The sequence below is a fragment of the Coregonus lavaretus genome, assembly GCF_964263955.1.
Source record: "Coregonus lavaretus genome assembly, chromosome: 32".
NCBI classification, from domain to species: domain Eukaryota; kingdom Metazoa; phylum Chordata; class Actinopteri; order Salmoniformes; family Salmonidae; genus Coregonus; species Coregonus lavaretus.
The window spans coordinates 39,497,202-39,516,173 of NC_140019.1; the positions used below are offsets into that span (position 1 = coordinate 39,497,202).

General features: G+C 46.5%; 1 protein-coding gene across 1 annotated transcript in view; it reads right to left on the reverse strand.

The window, feature by feature from the left end:
- LOC311107279 (endoplasmic reticulum-Golgi intermediate compartment protein 1-like) overlaps positions 1 to 15,816 on the reverse strand; it is a gene marked incomplete at its 3' end in the record, with an annotated part of 41,382 nt that extends 25,566 nt beyond the window's left edge. The window contains exons 1-2 of the mRNA XM_084149759.1: positions 15,385 to 15,816; positions 2,015 to 2,076 (exon numbers count right to left, since the gene is read on the reverse strand). Of these exons, the coding sequence (XP_084005885.1) occupies positions 2,015 to 2,076; positions 15,385 to 15,404 (82 nt within the window). The 5' untranslated portion in view covers positions 15,405 to 15,816. The remainder of the gene's footprint in view (positions 1 to 2,014; positions 2,077 to 15,384) is intronic.
- Between the last annotated feature and the right edge of the window lie 3,156 nt (positions 15,817 to 18,972).

Below are 18,972 nucleotides of genomic sequence, written 5' to 3' on the forward strand. Positions count from 1 at the left end.
CTCCATCCTCACGTGCTTCATGCCCCCCTCTAAAATCATGGGTGCGACTGCACCTACCTAATGGAGACGTTCCTGGAGTAGGTCAGTATCTTTACTATGACAGGTACATACCTGACAGGTGAGTAGACTAGCTGAACCATGAGGTGACAGGTACATACCTGTACTCTGACAGGTGATCAGACTAGTTGAACCATGAGGTGACAGGTTCATACCTGTACTCTGACAGGTGAGTAGACTAGTTGAACCATGAGGTGACAGGTACATACCTGCACTCTGACAGGTGAGTAGACTAGCTGAACCATGAGGTGACAGGTACATACAGTGAGGGAAAAAAGTATTTGATCCCCTGCTGATTTTGTCTGGCAGCGAAACAGTTCATTCAGCCTCATTTACTGCCTTTAAAAAAAAAACTGATTTTGTACGTTTGCCCAATGATCATTCTATAATTTTAATGGTAGATTTATTTGAACAGTGAGAGACAGAATAACAACAACAAAATCCAGAAAAACGCATGTCAAAAATGTTATGAATTGATTTGCATTTTAATGAGGGAAATAAGTATTTGGCCCCCTCTCAATCAAAGATTTCTGGCTCCCAGGTGTCTTTTATACAGGTAACGAGCTGAGATTAGGAGCACACTCTTAAAGGGAGTGCTCCTAATCTCAGTTTGTTACCTGTATAAAAGACACCTGTCCATAGAAGCAATCAATCAATCAGATTCCATGGCCAAGACCAAAGAGCTCTCCAAGGATGTCAGGGACAAGATTGTAGACCTACACAAGGCTGGAATGGGCTACAAGACCATCGCCAAGCAGCTTGGTGAGAAGGTGACAACAGTTGGTGCGATTATTCGCAAATGGAAGAAACACAAAAGAACTGTCAATCTTCCTCGGCCTGGGGCTCCATGCAAGATCTCACCTCGTGGAGTTGCAATGATCATGAGAACGGTGAGGAATCAGCCCAGAACTACACGGGAGGATCTAGTCAATGATCTCAAGGCAGCTGGGACCATAGTTACCAAGAAAACAATTGGTAACACACTACGCCGTGAAGGACTGAAATCCTGCAGCGCCCGCAAGGTCCACCTGCTCAAGAAAGCACATATACATGGCCGTCTGAAGTTTGCCAATTAACATCTCCATGATTCAGAGGAGAACTGGGTGAAAGTGTTGTGGTCAGATGAGACCAAAATGGAGCTCTTTGGCATCAACTCAACTCGCCTGTTTGGAGGAGGAGGAATGCTGCCTATGACCCCAAGAACACCATCCCCACCGTCAAACATGGAGGTGGAAACATTATGCTTTGGGGGTGTTTTTCTGCTAAGGGGACAGGACAACTTCACCGCATCAAAGGGACGATGGACGGGGCCATCTTGGGTGAGAACCTCCTTCCCTCAGCCAGGGCATTGAAAATGGGTCATGGATGGGTATTCCAGCATGACAATGACCCAAAACACATGGCCAAGGCAACAAAGTAGTGGCTCAAGAAGAAGCACATTAAGGTCCTGGAGTGGCCTAGCCAGTCTCCAGACCTTAATCCCATAGAAAATGTGTGGAGGGAGCTGAAGGTTTGAGTTTTTCAAACGTCAGCCCCGAAACCTTAATGACTTGGAGAAGATCTGCAAAGAGGAGTGGAACAAAATCCCTCCTGAGATGTGTGCAAACCTGGTGGCCAACTACAAGAAACGTCTGACCTCTGTGATTGCCAACAAGGGTTTTGCCACCAAGTACTAAGTCATGTTTTGCAGAGGGGTCAAATACTTATTTCCCTCATTAAAATGCAAATCAATTTATAACATTTTTGACATACGTTTTTCTGGATTTCTTTGTTGTTATTCTGTCTCTCACTGTTCAAATAAACCTACCATTAAAATTATAGACTGATCATGTCTTTGTCAGTGGGCAAACGTACAAAATCAGCAGGGAATCAAATACTTTTTTCCCCTCACTGTAGCTGCACTCTGACAGGTGAGTAGACTAGTTGAACCATGAGGTGTGTGTGAAGGGCTACTCACCCACAGCTCCTGTGTACGTGGGCTGGGTCAGGTCTTTGGGTACTTTCCTGTAGATATCCAACCTAATGGAAGAGAAAGAAAGAGGGAGCGGTTAGAAAAAGTCAAATATAGCTGCAGCAGCAATGAACGGGGTTCACAAGAGGACAGAAAGAACACAAGATCAGTTGGATAACAAAAGCAAGCACTCTATCATGTAGGAACGATCTTCCTTTATGTGCAATCCGTGAGAGCGTTACCATGTTTATCTCTCAATACCACAAGCATGACGCAAGTGTAGCATGTAGGAGGCAGGTAGCTTAGTGGTTAAGAGCGTTGTGCCAGTAACCGAAAGGTCGCTGGTTCTAATCCCCTAGCCAACTAGGTGAAAAATCTGTCAGTGTGCCCTTGAGCAAGGCACTTAACCCTAATTGCTCCTGTAAGTCGCTCTGGATAAGAGCGTCTGCTAAATTACTAAAAAAAGTGAAGTTTAGTCTAGTGCTGTCGGTTGGAATGCAGCAGGTAATCATTCTTAAAAGGCATTACTTCATGTATTTAGTTATATATATGCTGACTGAGCAAGCGGCAGGACTTCTGGGATCTCATTTTCCCGAATAAAATATTTTTTCTCAAAAACATTAAACCTCTAAATACTAAATCTGGATGAATCTGAGGTATGGTTCATAAGGAGAAGATGCAGATGATTTTGAGCATTAGCGTTACATATGCAAAGAAAGAGTTGTTAATAGTTCCCTTGTTTTTAGAGATATCAATACCAAATGCCGTGTGGTTCGTCTTAGGGACGTCCATGATAGAGACGACAAGTGGATTCGATTGGAGTGGATTTACAGTGGTTTAAATGGATACGTAAAATCAGATTTTTTATTTGTCAATAACTCAGCCATGTTTTGACCAATCTTAGTTTTTCTCAAACTAAGTTTAACATTTTAATTTAAATTAAATAAAGTTAAGACATGTACCATGGGCCTACATGCCGAATTTGGATATTTAGAAACCACTTCTGGTTCAAATTTGGATATGAGGGTTTCAGTGAGACTGCTTATAACAGCGCCACCTATAGGCCAATCGCTGCCATTCTTTTTGACCAAGTTACTCATAGCCTCTAGTTTCTGTGTGCCATATTAGACAAAAAAGTGACCAATCTATGCTTGAGTTATTAGAGAGAGAGGGGATTCTGAGCACATTTAGTTTGCAGAATGCTTTGCAGCATTACTGAGGAGCAGCGGAATGTTAGCTCTGGAACACAGCCATGACAAACAGACCCAGACAGCCACACACATTCCTGCCCCTGAACTCTGACCCTATCAATGAACTATTAACCCCAAACACACACAGACACACACAGACACATGGAAAACACAGCCACACACACCATCTCACACCATTCAGCATTGGCCTCATTGTACAGGAAGATGTGTCTAGTTGGGCCAGCATTGGCCTCATTGTACAGGAAGATGTGTCCAGTTGGGCCAGCATTGGCCTCATTGTACAGGATGATGTGTCTAGTTGGGCCAGCATTGGCCTCATTGTTTAGTTGCTAATTTGCTACTAAAACTAAAGTCACAACGACACATCAGGACGTTCTGTGTGTTACCTCACCCATCCTCATAGTCCCCCTACCTACCTTCCTCTTCTCTACCCCTAGGCTAACGAACTAACTACAGCGCATTCAGAAAGTTTTCAGACCCCTTGACCTTTTACACATTTTGTTACTTTACAGCTTTATTCTAAAAATGATTTTTTTTTAATACTCAATCTACACAAAATAATACCTTATTTACATAAGTATTCAGACCTTTTGCTATGAGACTCGAAATTGAGCTCCACCTGTGGTAAATTCGATTGATTGGAAATTATTTGGAAAGGCTCACTCCTGTCTATATAAGGTCCCACAGTTGAAAGTACATGTCAGAGCAAAAACCAAGCCATGATGTCGAAGGAATTGTCCATAGAGCTCTTAGACAGGACTGTGTCGAGGCACAGATCTGGGGAAGGGTACCAAAAAATGTCTGCAGCATTGAAGGTCCCCAAGAACACAGTGGCCACCATCATTCTTAAATAGAAGACGTTTGGAACCACCAAGACTCTTCCTAGAGCTGGCCGCCCGGCCAAACTGAGCAATCAGGAGAAAAGGGCCTTGATCAGGGAGGTGACCAAGAAGCCGATGGTCACTCTGACAGAGCTCCAGAGTTCCTCTGTGGAGATGGGAGAAGGACAACCATCTCTGCAGCACTCCACCAATCAGGCCTTTATGGTAGAGTGGCCAGACGGAAGCCACTCCTCAGTAAAAGGCACGACAGCCCACTTGGAGTTTGCCAAAAGGCACCTAAAGGAACAAGATTCTCTGGTCTGATGAAACCAAGATTGAACTCTTTGGCCTGAATGCCAAGCGTCATGTCTGGAGGAAACCTGGCACCATCCCTACGGTGAATCATGGTGGTGGCAGCATCATGATGTGGGGATGGTTTTCAGTGGCAGGGACTGGGAGACTAGTCAGGATCGAGGGAAAGATGAACGGAGCAAAGTACAGAGAGATCCTTGATGAAAACCTGCTCCAGAGCGTTCAGGACCTCAGACTGGGGCGAAGGTTCACCTTCCAACAGGACAACGACCCTAAGCACACAGCCAAGACAACGCAGGAGAGGCTTCGGGACAAGTCTCTGAATGTCCTTGAGTGGCCCGGCCAGAGCCCGAGTTTGAACCCAATCGAACATCTCTGGAGAGACTTGAAAATAGATGTGCAGCGATGCTCCCCATCCAACCTGACAGAGCTTGAGAGTATCTGCAGAGAAGAATGGGAGAAACTCCCCAAATACAGGTGTGCCAAGCTTGTAGCGTCATACCCAAGAAGACTCAAGGCTGTAATCGCTGCCAAAGGTGCTTCAACAAAGTACTGAGTAAAGGGTCTGAATACTTATGTAAATGTGATATTTGAGTTATTATTTTTTTATTTTATAAATGTGCAACAATTTCTAAAAACCTGTTTTTGCTTTGTCATTATTGGGTATTGTGTGTAGATTGAGGAAAAACATGTTTTAAATCCATTTTAGAATAAGGCTGTAACGTAACAAAAATGTGGAAAAAGTCAAGGGGTCTGAATACTTTCCGAATGCACTGTAACTAACCCCTGTGGTGTGGTAGTGGGTCAGCGGGCTGTACTGTACTCAGTGTTCTGTACAAGGTGACAGACCAGAGGATGACAGACTTCCTGTTTCTCAATGCTTTCCTAATCTGGATCATCAACATCATTAACTCCTGTGGTGTGGTAGAGGATAGTTTCTACCCTCCCTCCTTCTCGCTCTCTCACTGCCCCGTTCCCTCTTCACATCACTCTCCTCTCCCAGGTCTGGTCTTGCCTCATTGTATTACAGAAACAAGACAGATAGGTGGAGCGGTCTGCGGTGCTCGTGCCCGTGAAAGCCACTCAGCCAGAGAACATAGAAAATAGGATGTTGCTCTATACATACACAGTTTCAATTGAAAACGCCATAATCACACGCCTTATGTATCTATTACTGCTAGGTGAAAGTGCCATTTGTATATCTGTCCAGTAAACACTGATGAAGACAAGTAACTTAAACCGTGTTCATACTGCAGGCCTTAATGCTCAAATCCGTTTCGGAATAGACTGTCCAAACAGCAAGCTGTAAGTGACCATTCGGATTTGTGTGTGTTCAGACAGCAGTCAATTGATGACATGGCTACGCTAGTTGTCATAGTAATGACGGGTGTGAGCGCAGTGGTGTAGGCTGATTGGTGGTGGTGCTTGTGCTTCCTAGTAGCAAGCTAAGGTGACGACAATGCCTGCACTGGACGTTTCCCAGTTGCTTTGAATGTTCATAATCATAGCGTAAGAACACTTCTAAAGCCACAAAGATGATCCAACTTTCAAAACTAGTCCTTTTTGGCTAGCCACAACAGTCAACTAGCTAGCTAGCTGTTTAGCTTTCTAGCACATTCACTAATTTCTTTGTAAACAATTAACAAGCTAGTTAGCTACCACATGTTCTTGTCAAACTGTCAACAGAGTAGCTAGCTAGCAACAACATATGCCAAATAACAGTCTAAAAACCACTTGAAAGCAAATAAATCAGATCTGACCGTTCAGACTAGTTGCATGGCCAGGAATCAGATTTGTATCCGACTTGAAACCACCTATGAAGGTGGTTTGAGATGTTGGGTGAAATATCCGATTCCATGTGCTTTTGGGCTGTTCAGACTGCAGGAGAAAGAACAGATTCGAATCGGATATGCAAAAAAATTGGATTTGAGTCACTTCAAACTGCCAGTGTGCACAAGGCTTTAGAGGACGATTTGGCTTTAGACAATTCATTAACCTATAATAATAATAATTATAATAATAATAAGCCATTTAGCAGACGCTTTTATCCAAAGCGACTTACAGTCATGCGTGCATACATTTTTTGTGTATGGGTGGTCCCGGGGATCGAACCCACTACCCTGGCGTTACAAGCGCCGTGCTCTACCAGCTGAGCTACAGAGGACCACAGCCTTGGCAGCCAATAGTGCATGAACACCCACACACTATACCCACACACTACACCCACACACTACACCCACACACACTACACCCACACACTACACCCACACACACTACACCCACACACTACACCCACACACTACACCCACACACTATCGGCTGCTGAGGCTAACAACTCATATTCATCTTAGCGGTCTGTGGGTTATAATCAAAGTGAAATGTGTCCCATCAACATTGTGCTGATATATTTCAACAAAGGCCTGTGCCGGGGAATCTAATGTGTCAGACAATAATGCTTGATGGCAGACATATTGTTCCTGGAGTGGACTACATGGGGAAGCAGCTAGTGTTGTCATGGCAGTATATCAGTGGACTACATGGGGAAGCAGCTAGTGTTGTCATGGCAGTATATCAGTGGACTACATGGGGAAGCAGCTAGTGTTGTCATGGCAGTCTATCAGTGGACTACATGGGGAACCAGCTAGTGTTGTCATGGCAGTCTATCAGTGGACTACATGGGGAAGCAGCTAGTGTTGTCATGGCAGTCTATCAGTGGACTACATGGGGAAGCAGCTAGTGTTGTCATGGCAGTATATCAGTGGACTACATGGGGAAGCAGCTAGTGTTGTCATGGCAGTCTATCAGTGGACTACATGGGGAAGCAGCTAGTGTTGTCATGGCAGTCTATCAGTGGACTACATGGGGAAGCAGCTAGTGTTGTCATGGCAGTCTATCAGTGGACTACATGGGGAAGCAGCTAGTGTTGTCATGGCAGTCTATCAGTGGACTACATGGGGAAGCAGCTAGTGTTGTCATGGCAGTCTATCAGTGGACTACATGGGGAAGCAGCTAGTGTTGTCATGGCAGTCTATCAGTGGACTACATGGGGAAGCAGCTAGTGTTGTCATGGCAGTCTATCAGTGGACTACATGGGGAAGCAGCTAGTGTTGTCATGGCAGTCTATCAGTGGACTACATGGGGAAGCAGCTAGTGTTGTCATGGCAGTCTATCAGTGGACTACATGGGGAAGCAGCTAGTGTTGTCATGGCAGTATATCAGCGGACTACATGGGGAACCAGCTAGTGTTGTCATGGCAGTCTATCAGTGGACTACATGGGGAAGCAGCTAGTGTTGTCATGGCAGTCTATCAGTGGACTACATGGGGAAGCAGCTAGTGTTGTCATGGCAGTCTATCAGTGGACTACATGGGGAAGCAGCTAGTGTTGTCATGGCAGTCTATCAGTGGACTACATGGGGAAGCAGCTAGTGTTGTCATGGCAGTCTATCAGTGGACTACATGAGGAAGCAGCTAGTGTTGTCATGGCAGTCTATCCCTCCCTTGATGGACAACATCCAGGATAAAGACATGGATGACTCCAAAGAGGAATTTCATCCTTTGGTTAGAATGGAAAATGTGTCTTCTCCCTTTCTCAACCAACAGATACACACTAGTTGACACAGGGTCAGCAGCGGTGCAGAGCCCCAGGATGGAGAGCAAATGTGGGGGGTTAGGTGCCCTGCTCAAGGGCACAATGGCAGCAGATGGTACATGGGATCAATGACCAGCAGCCTTCCAGCTGCCAGTTCAGTTCCATTCCCATTTTTGTGTTGCTCGGCCCGGGGCTTAAACCAGCAACCTTCCAGCTGGTGGTCTGCCTCTCCAACCTGTTTCTCAATCCTGGTCCTAGGGACCAATCCGGGTCCCGGGGACCCAAAGGGTTTTTAACTTAGCACTCCACATCTGAATCAAATCATCAACGCTTGATACGTTGATAATTTGTATCAGCTGTGTAGTGTTAGGACAAAAAGAAGAATGTGCACTCCTTCAGGAAACACTGCTCTAGGCTACTACAGGACCAATGACCAGGATCAGGAAACACTGCTCTAGGCTACAACAGGACCAATGACCAGGATCAGGAAACACTGCTCTAGGCTACAACAGGACCAATGACCAGGATCAGGAAACACTGCTCTAGGCTACAACAGGACCAATGACCAGGATCAGGAAACACTGCTCTAGGCTACAACAGGACCAATGACCAGGATCAGGAAACACTGCTCTAGGCTACAACAGGACCAATGACCAGGATCAGGAAACACTGCTCTAGGCTACTACAGGACCAATGACCAGGATCAGGAAACACTGCTCTAGGCTACAACAGGACCAATGACCAGGATCAGGAAACACTGCTCTAGGCTACAACAGGACCAATGACCAGGATCAGGAAACACTGCTCTAGGCTACAACAGGACCAATGACCAGGATCAGGAAACACTGCTCTAGGCTACAACAGGACCAATGACCAGGATCAGGAAACACTGCTCTAGGCTACAACAGGACCAATGACCAGGATCAGGAAACACTGCTCTAGGCTACTACAGGACCAATGACCAGGATCAGGAAACACTGCTCTAGGCTACAACAGAATAATTGACCAGGATCTGGAAACACTGCTCTAGGCTACAACAGGACCAATGACCAGGATCAGGAAACACTGCTCTAGGCTACTACAGGACCAATGACCAGGATCAGGAAACACTGCTCTAGGCTACTACAGGACCAATGACCAGGATCAGGAAACACTGCTCTAGGCTACTACAGGACCAATGACCAGGATCAGGAAACACTGCTCTAGGCTACTACAGGACCAATGACCAGGATCAGGAAACACTGCTCTAGGCTACAACAGGACCAATGACCAGGATCAGGAAACACTGCTCTAGGCTACTACAGGACCAATGACCAGGATCAGTAAACACTGCTCTAGCCTACTACAGGACCAATGACCAGGATCAGGAAACACTGCTCTAGGCTACTACAGGACCAATGACCAGGATCAGGAAACACTGCTCTAGGCTACAACAGGACCAATGACCAGGATCAGGAAACACTGCTCTAGGCTACAACAGGACCAATGACCAGGATCAGGAAACACTGCTCTAGGCTACTACAGGACCAATGACCAGGATCAGGAAACACTGCTCTATGGCTACAACAGGACCAATGACCAGGATCAGGAAACACCGCTCTAGGCTACAACAGGACCAATGACCAGGATCAGGAAACACTGCTCTAGGTTACAACAGGACCAATGACCAGGATCAGGTAACACTGCTCTAGGCTACAACAGGACCAATGACCAGGATCAGGAAACACTGCTCTAGGCTACTACAGGACCAATGACCAGGATCAGGAAACACTGCTCTAGGCTACTACAGGACCAATGACCAGGATCAGGAAACACTGCTCTAGGCTACTACAGGACCAATGACCAGGATCAGGAAACACTGCTCTAGGCTACAACAGGACCAATGACCAGGATCAGGAAACACTGCTCTAGGCTACAACAGGACCAATGACCAGGATCAGGAAACACTGCTCTAGGCTACAACAGGACCAATGACCAGGATCAGGAAACACTGCTCTAGGCTACAACAGGACCAATGACCAGGATCAGGAAACACTGCTCTAGGCTACAACAGGACCAATGACCAGGATCAGGAAACACTGCTCTAGCCTACTACAGGACCAATGACCAGGATCAGGAAACACTGCTCTAGGCTACAACAGGACCAATGAATGAGTGTGGTGCCATGACTACAATGGTTCAAGCCCAGGACAACACAGAAATGGGTATGGAACATACCTGGCAGCTGGAAGGCTCCCATGTAACATCTCCTGCCATTGTGCTCTTGATTTTGGAAATTATAAGCAGATAAATATCCTGAAAAAATATATAAACGCAACATGCAACAATTTCACTGTGATACAGTTCATATAAGGAAATCAGTCAATTGAAAAATTAATTAGGCCCTAATCTATGGATTTCACGACTGGGCAGGGGTGCAGCCATGGGTAGGCCTGGGAGGGCAAAGGCCCACCCACTTGGGAGCCAGGCCCAGCCAATCAGAATGAGTTTTTCCCCACAAAACCTATTTTATCACAGACAGAAATACTCCTCAGTTTCATCAGCTGTCCGGGTGGCTGGTCTCAGACAATCCGGCAGGTGAAGAAGCCTGATGTGGAGGTCCTGGGCTGGCATGGTTACACGTGGTCTGTGGTTGTGAGGCCAGTTGGACGTACTGCCAAATTGTCTAAAACAATGTTGGAGGCGGCTTATAGTAGAGAAATGAACCTTCAATTATCTGGCAACAGCTCTGGTGAACATTCCTGCACTCAGAATGCCAATTGTACGCTCCGTCAAAACTTGAGACATCTGTGGCATGTGGTATTGTGTGACAAAACTGCACATTTTAGAGTGGCCTTTTATTGTCCCCAGCACAAGGTGCACCTGTGTAATGATCATGATGTTCAAACAGCTTCTAGATAAACCACGCCAGTCAGGTTGCAGAGTTGTGCCACCATCTCTGCAGGTCATACAAGGAGGCTACCACAGAGGCTACAGTGTCCGCTGCACACCTCCCCCGTATGGCCCGTTGCTTCCCCGTATGGCCCGTTGCTTCCCCGTATGGCCCGTTGCTTCCCCGTATGGCCCGTTGCTTCCCCGTATGGCCCGTTGCTTCCCCGTATGGCCCGTTGCTTCCCCGTATGGCCCGTTGCTTCCCCGTATGGCCCGTTGCTTCCCAGTATGGCCCATTGCTTCCCAGTATGCCCGTTGCTTCCCCGTATGGCCCGTTGCTTCTCCGTATGGCCCGTTGCTCCCCCGTATGGCCCGTTGCTCCCCCGTATGGCCCGTTGCTTCTTGTCCAGGCCAAGTAACCCACGTTCTCTGAAGTGGCTGGCTAGCTCCGCCTCCGGCTTCTCCATACACTGACTAGGCTACAAGTAACACGCTTTTCTGTCTTGATAAGTAGACGGTTTACTTTTCTGCTTGTAACATGCACTTGACATGTTGAGTTCTCTGGGGCAGCTAGCTAGCCGGATGTAGAGTGGGGCAGCTAGCTAGCCGGATGTAGAGGGGGGCAGCTAGCTAGCCGGCTTTAGAGTGGGGCAGCTAGCTAGCCGGCTGTAGAGTGGTGCAGCTAGCTAGCCGGATGTAGAGGGGGGCAGCTAGCTAGCCGGCTGTAGAGTGGGGCAGCTAGCTAGCCGGCTGTAGAGTGGGGCAGCTAGCTAGCCGGATGTAGAGTGGGGCAGCTAGCTAGCCGGATGTAGAGTGGGGCAGCTAGCTAGCCGGCTGTAGAGTGGGGCAGCTAGCTAGCCGGATGTAGAGTGGGGCAGCTAGCTAGCCGGATGTAGAGTGGGGCAGCTAGCTAGCCGGATGTAGAGTGGGGCAGCTAGCTAGCCGGATGTAGAGTGGGGCAGCTAGCTAGCCGGATGTAGAGTGGGGCAGCTAGCTAGCCGGCTGTAGAGGTGGGCAGCTAGCTAGCCGGATGTAGAGGGGGGCAGCTAGCTAGCCGGATGTAGAGGGGGGCAGCTAGCTAGCCGGCTGTAGAGTGGGGCAGCTAGGTAGCCGGATGTCTATAGACTTTAGATCATTGTCAACTCTTAGTAAACATCAACTCATGGTGGTGTAAATGACCTGTCCTTTCTCCTGATGAGTCAGACAGTTTTCTGGGTCTGTCAACTCCCCATCTCCTGATGAGAGCCAGTTTCCTGTGTCTGTCAACTCCCCATCTCCTGGGTCTGTCAACTCCCCATCTCCTGATGAGAGCCAGTTTCCTGTGTCTGTCAACTCCCCATCTCCTGGGTCTGTCAACTCCCCATCTCCGTATGAGTCAGCCAGTTTACTGGGTCTGTCAACTCCCCATCTCCTGATGAGAGCCAGTTTCCTGGGTCTGTCAACTCCCCATCTCCTGATGAGAGCCAGTTTCCTGGGTCTGTCAACTCCCCATCTCCTGGGTCTGTCAACTCCCCATCTCCTGGGTCTGTCAACTCCCCATCTCCTGATGAGAGCCAGTTTCCTTGGTCTGTCAACTCCCCATCTCCTTAGTGTAACCATGACAGTGGTCATAACGAGAGCAAATGCTGACTGTGTTTGGGCGTTGTCTAAAATGGTCCCCTATAGCAGTGTTTCCCAGCTCCAGTCCTCCAGTCCCCTCAACAGTACACATTTTTGTTGTAGCCCTGGATAAACTCACCTGATTCAACTCATTGAGGGCTTGATGATTAGTTGACTAGTTGAATCAGGTATGTTTGTCCAGGGCTACAATACAAATGTGTACTGGAGGTAGTACTGGAGGACCGGAGTTGGGCAACACTGCCCTAATGATCCATAATGAGGCGTCTCACAGGTGGGTCAGTATCAGTACCACTGACAGATCCATAATGAGGTAATAATAATATGCCATTTAGCAGACGCTTTTATCCAAAGCGACTTACAGTCATGTGTGCATACATTTTTACGTATGGGTGGTCCCGGGGATCGAACCCACTACCCTGGCGTTACAAACGCCATGCTCTACCAATTGAGCTACAGAGGACCACTCACAGGAGGGTCAGTATCAGTACCACTGACAGATCCATAACGAGGTGTCTCGCAGGAGTATTTGGGGTATGACTGTCTTGACGCAACACAGCAGGTTCTGAAGTACATGTACTTATCGGGGTATTGTGTGGGGTGGAATGATTATCTGAACTTGGAGCCGTTCTTACAGCTCAGGCAGCCAGGCACATCCCAGCCCAGATGACAAGCAGTATGCAAAGAATGTCTGTGTGCTTTGGAACAGTATACCCAACCTGGTCTCAGAAAATTTCGTATTATTCTGTACGTAAATCTGAGCAACTCCATTTAGTATATGTTACATTTCGTATGGTATCTATTAATTTGTGGATGTCCATCACTTATTTTGTATAATATGTTAAGAATTACACTTCGTACGATATTTTACGAATTCTAGCTAGGTGGCTAACGTTAGCTAGGCTAGGGATTAGGGTTATGGTTAGGATAAAGTTTAGGAGTTAGGTTAAAGGGTTAAGGTTAGGGGAAGGGTTAGCTAAAAAAGGTTAAGGTTAGCGTTAGGGGAAGGGTTAGCTAACATGCTAATTAGTTGCAAAGTAGCTAAAAAGTAGTAAGTAGTTGTAAAGTTGGTAAAATGCTAAAGTTGTCCGTGATGAGATTCGAACTTGCTACCTTTGGGTTGCTAGACCTTCACATTATACGCCCACCCATCCACCCCGATCAACCACCCTACTTTCTATTAAGCCTTATGTAACCATCTGTTTTATATAACTATACCAAATGTAACATACACTATATATACAAAAGTATTTGGACACCCCTTCAAATTAGTGGATTCGGCTATTTCAGCCACACCAGTTGCTGACAGGTGTATAAAATCGAGCACACCGCCATGCAATCTCCATAGACAAACATTGGCAGTAGAATGGCCTTACTGAAGAGCTCAGTGACTTTCAACGTGGCACCGTCATAGAATGCCACCTTTCCAACAAGTCAGTTCGTCAAGTTCCAAACTGCCTCTGGAAGCAACGTCAGCACAATAACTGTTCGTCGGAAGCTTCATGAAATGGGTTTCCATGGCCGAGCAGCCGCACACAAGCCTAAAATCACCATGCACAATGCCAAGCGTCAGCTGGAGTGGTGTAAAGCTCACCGCCATTGGACTCTGGAGCAGTGGAAACGCGTTCTCTGGAGTGATGAATCACGCGTCACCATCTGGCAGTCCGACGGACTAATCTGGGTTTGGCGGATGCCAGGAGAACGCTACCTGCCCCAATACATAGTGCCAACTGTAAAGTTTGGTGGAGGAGGGACAATGGTCTGGGAAATCTTAACACTACATCATACAATGACATTCTAGACGATTCTGTGCTTCCAACTTTGTGGCAACAGTTTGGGGAAGGCCCTTTCCTGTTTCAGCATGACAATGCCACCGTGCACAAAGCGAGGTCCATACAGAAATGGTTTGTCGAGAACGGTGTGGAAGAACTTGACTGGCCTGCACAGAGCCCTGACCTAAACCCATTGAACACCTTTGGGATGAATTAGAACGCCGACTGCGAGCCAAGGCCTAATCGCCCAACATCAGTGCCCAACATCAGTGCCCGACCTCACTAATGCTCTTGTGGCTGAATGGAATCAAGTCCCCACAGCAATGTTCCAACATCTAGTGGAAAGCCTTCCCAGAAGAGTGGAGGCTGTTATAGCAGCAAAGGGGGGACCACTTCCATATTAATGCCAATGATTTTAGAATGAGATGTTCGACAAGCAGGAGTCCACATACTTTTGGTCATGTAGCGTATAATACTAATTTGAGTGTCCCGGATGTACTTTTACTATGTTACGTCCAGTCTATGAGACCAGGCTGGTATACCGTGCATACTACGGTGTGACCGCAGTCTCTTGGAGCTGTAGGTCCAGCAGATTATGAACCAGCACTCTACATCCTACAGATGATTCCTCATCATCTCTCCTTCATGCACTGAAGTAGAATCATAATGTAGGAGAAAGCATAGGAAATGACACAAACAATGGCTGATATTCATGGCTCAACAAAAGGAAAAAAGTATTTGGATATTTACAAAATAAATAATATATTGCCTAAATAATACAATATACGACAACAATAGCCTTTAATTTAACGTATGTGTATTGTAATAGCCTATTAGGTTTTATTTCACAATGAAAAGTTTAGGTGCCTTTATAAGTGTTTCTCAGAATGATAGCCGGTTAGCCTAAATGCTAAATAGTTCGTCTGAATGGGCATCTTTTCAGGCAAAGCGGGTATACTTTTTGGACAATCTACTGACGCGATAAATTGCAGGTGAACAACTGCCCGCGGTAACAATAAAACAACTGTTGTAACAATGTAGCAACAATCATCCCGCTAACTTGCTGGCTAGCGAACTCGGAACCAGAGGATAGCAGGGGATTCTCTCCATACACAGAAAATAATCCAAATATTACGAGTGGCATTTAAGCATGCGAAATGTGAACCAAAGTCCTTTACTCACCTCCTTACATCGAAAACCATGATGTTTGCACGTTTTAGATGGGTATTTTAAAACAATTAAAATTAACGGGAAATCAGCACGGTTTTTCAGATTTCTCTTCAAGCCTACGGGTTGTTCAACGTTACCGGGTTGACGTCAGTTTAGGACGCTTTGCAAAATCCTATTGGTTGAATTCACTTCCTGGTTGTACGATTCTACTTCCATTCTTTTAAATCAAACCAAAGACAGTAGCTGTGTTCGAATACTCATACTAACTGCACTAACTATACTATTTTGACGAAATTGAGTATGTAGTATGCTTATTGGTCATAGTATGGATATAGTTAATATGCCAAAAGTTCCCATTACTCATTATTAAGTTATTATTCATTATCATTATTAAGTTCCCATACTCATTAAGTATGTAGTATACAGTATGTTAGTATGGGTATTCGAACACAGCTAGTAGCAAAGGACTGAAATGTTTGCCTGCCTGGTGAAGGTCTGTACTAAGTCCAGAGATACGGAAGTCCAGAGAGGACATATGAATAAAAACATGTTTTCCTCATTATGTCGAGATCACAACTTATTTATCTCATGATCAAATAAAATCTAATTTTATTTGTCACATGCGCCGAATACAACATGTGTAGACATTACAGTGAAATGCTTACAAGCCCTTAAACAACAATGCAGTTTTAACAAAATAGAGTTAAGAAAATATTTACTAAATAAACTAAAGTAAAAAATAAATAGAAAAACACAACAAAATAACAATAATGAGGCTATATACAGGGGGTACCGGTACCGAGTCAATGTGTGGAGGTACAGGTTAGTCGAGGTAATTTGTACATGTAGGTAGGGGTAAAGTGACTATGCAAAGATAATAACCAGCGAGTACCAGCAGTGTAAAAACAAAGGGGGGGAGGCCAATATTTTTTACCTCTGACACCGCCTGGTATAGAGGTCCTCGATGGCAGGAAGCTTGGCCCCAGTGATGTACTGGGCCGTACGCATTACCCTCTGTAGCGCCTTACGGTCGGATACTGAGCAGTTGCCATACCAGGCGGTGAATCAACCGATCAGGATGCTCTCGATGGAGCAGCTGTAGAACTTTTGGAGGATCTGGGGACCCATGCCAAATCTTTCCATTCTCCTGAGGGAGAAAAGGTGTTGTCGTGCCCTCTTCACGATTGTCTTGGTGTGTTTGGACCATGACAGTTTGTTGGTGATGTGGACACCAAGGAACTTGAAACTCTCGACTCGCTCCACTACAGTCCGTCGATGTGAATGGGGGCGTGTTCGGCCCTCCTTTTCCTGTAGTCCACGATCATCTCCTTTGTCTTGCTCATGTTGAGGGAGAGGTTGTTGTCCTGGCACCACATTGCCAGGTCTCTGACCTCCTCCCTATAGGCTGTCTCATCGTTGTTGGTGATCAGGCCTACCACTGTTGTGTCGTCAGCAAACTTAATGATGGTGTTGGAGTCGTGCCTGGCCATGCAGTCATGGGTGAACAGGGAGTACAGAAGGGGACTAAGCACGTACCCCTGAGGGGCCCCCGTGTTGAGGATCAGCATGGTAGATGTGTTGTTGGCTACCCTTACCACCTGGGGGTAACCTGTCAGGAAGTCCAGGATCCAGTTGCAGAGGGAGGAGTTTAGTCCCAGGGTCCTTAGCTTAGTGATGAGCTTTGAGGGCACTATGGTGTTGAACGCTGAGCTGTAGTCAATGAACAGCATTTTCACATAGGTGTTCATTTTGTCCAGGTGGGAAAGGCCAGTGTGGAGTGCGATTGAGATTGCGTCATCTGTGGATCTGCTGGGGCGGTATGCGAATTGGAGTGGGTCTAGGGTTTCCGGCATGATGGTGTTGATGTGAGCCATGACCAGCCTTTCAAAGCACTTCGTGGCTACCGACGTGAATGCTACGGGTCGGTAGTCATTTAGGCAGGTTACCTTCGCTTTCTTGGGCACAGGGACTATGGTGGTCTGCTTGAAACATGTAGGTATTACAGACTCGGTCAGGGAGAGGTTGAAAATGTCATAAATACATAACTATATAGCAAAAGTTGTTTTGTGGAGATCACAAGATCATTTTCTCGTGGTCTGTCCCAGTTTGTATGATGTCCCACTCTTTCTGAATTCACCCAACAGTACAGTAGATTAGAATATAGTAGAGTTCAGTACAGGACACAGCAGAGCACATTAAAGTTGAGTACACTATAATGTACTGCAGGGTTCTTCAATTCCGGTCCTGGAGGGCCGAAACACTTCTGTTTTTTATTTCTACCTGGTAGTTAATTGCACTCACCTGGTGTCCCAGGTCTGAATTAGCCCCTGATTAGAAGGAGAGGATGAAAAACAGAGGTGTTTCGGCCCTCCAGGACCGGAATTGAAGAGCCCTGATGTACTGTATTGGACTGAACAGTGGAGGCTGCTGAGGGGAGGACGGCTCATAATAATGGCTGGAACGGAGCAAATGGAATGGCATCAAACACCTGGAAACCATTCCACTGATTCCGCTCCAGCCATTACCACAAGCCCGTCCTCCCCAACCATTCCACTGATTCCGCTCCAGCCATTACCACGAGCCCGTCCTCCCCAACCATTCCACTGATTCCGCTCCAGTCATTACCACGAGCCTGTTCTCCCCAACCATTCCACTGACTCCGCTCCAGTCATTACCACGAGCCCATCCTCCCCAACCATTCCATTGACTCCGCTCCAGCCATTACCACGAGCCTGTTCTCCCCAACCATTCCACTGACTCCGCTCCAGCCATTACCACGAGCCCGTCCTCCCCAACCATTCCACTGACTCCGCTCCAGCCATTACCACGAGCCCGTCCTCCCCAACCATTCCACTGACTCCGCTCCAGTCATTACCACGAGCCCGTCCTCCCCAACCATTCCACTGACTCCTCTCCAGTCATTACCACGAGCCCGTCCTCCCCAATTAAGGTCCCACCAACCTCCTGTGGTACTGAACTCTACTCTACTCTACAGTACTCTATTCTACTCTACTCTACTATACTGAACTCTACTCTACTATACTGAACTCTACTATACTCTACTATACTCTACTATACTCTACTCTAGAGTACTGATCTCTACTATACTCTACAGTACTGAACTCTACTCTACTCTACTGTACTGATCTCTACTGTACTGTACTGAACTATACTGTACTGAACTATACCCTACTGTACTGAACTGAACTATACTGTACTCTACTGAACTATACACTACTGTACTGAACTCTACTCTACTCTACTCTACTCTACTCTACTCTACTCTACTCTACTCTACTGAACTCTACTCTACTCTACTCTGCTCTACTCTACTCTACTGAACTCTACTCTACTCTACTCTACTCTACTCTACTCTACTCTGCTCTACTCTACTCTACTCTACTCTACTCTACTCTACTCTAATCTGCTCTACTCTACTCTACTCTACTCTACTCTGCTCTACTCTACTCTACTCTACTCTACTCTACTCTGCTCTGCTCTGCTCTGCTCTGCTCTACTCTACTGAACTCTACTCTGCTCTGCTCTGCTCTACTCTACTCTACTCTACTCTACTCTACTCTACTCTACTGAACTCTACTC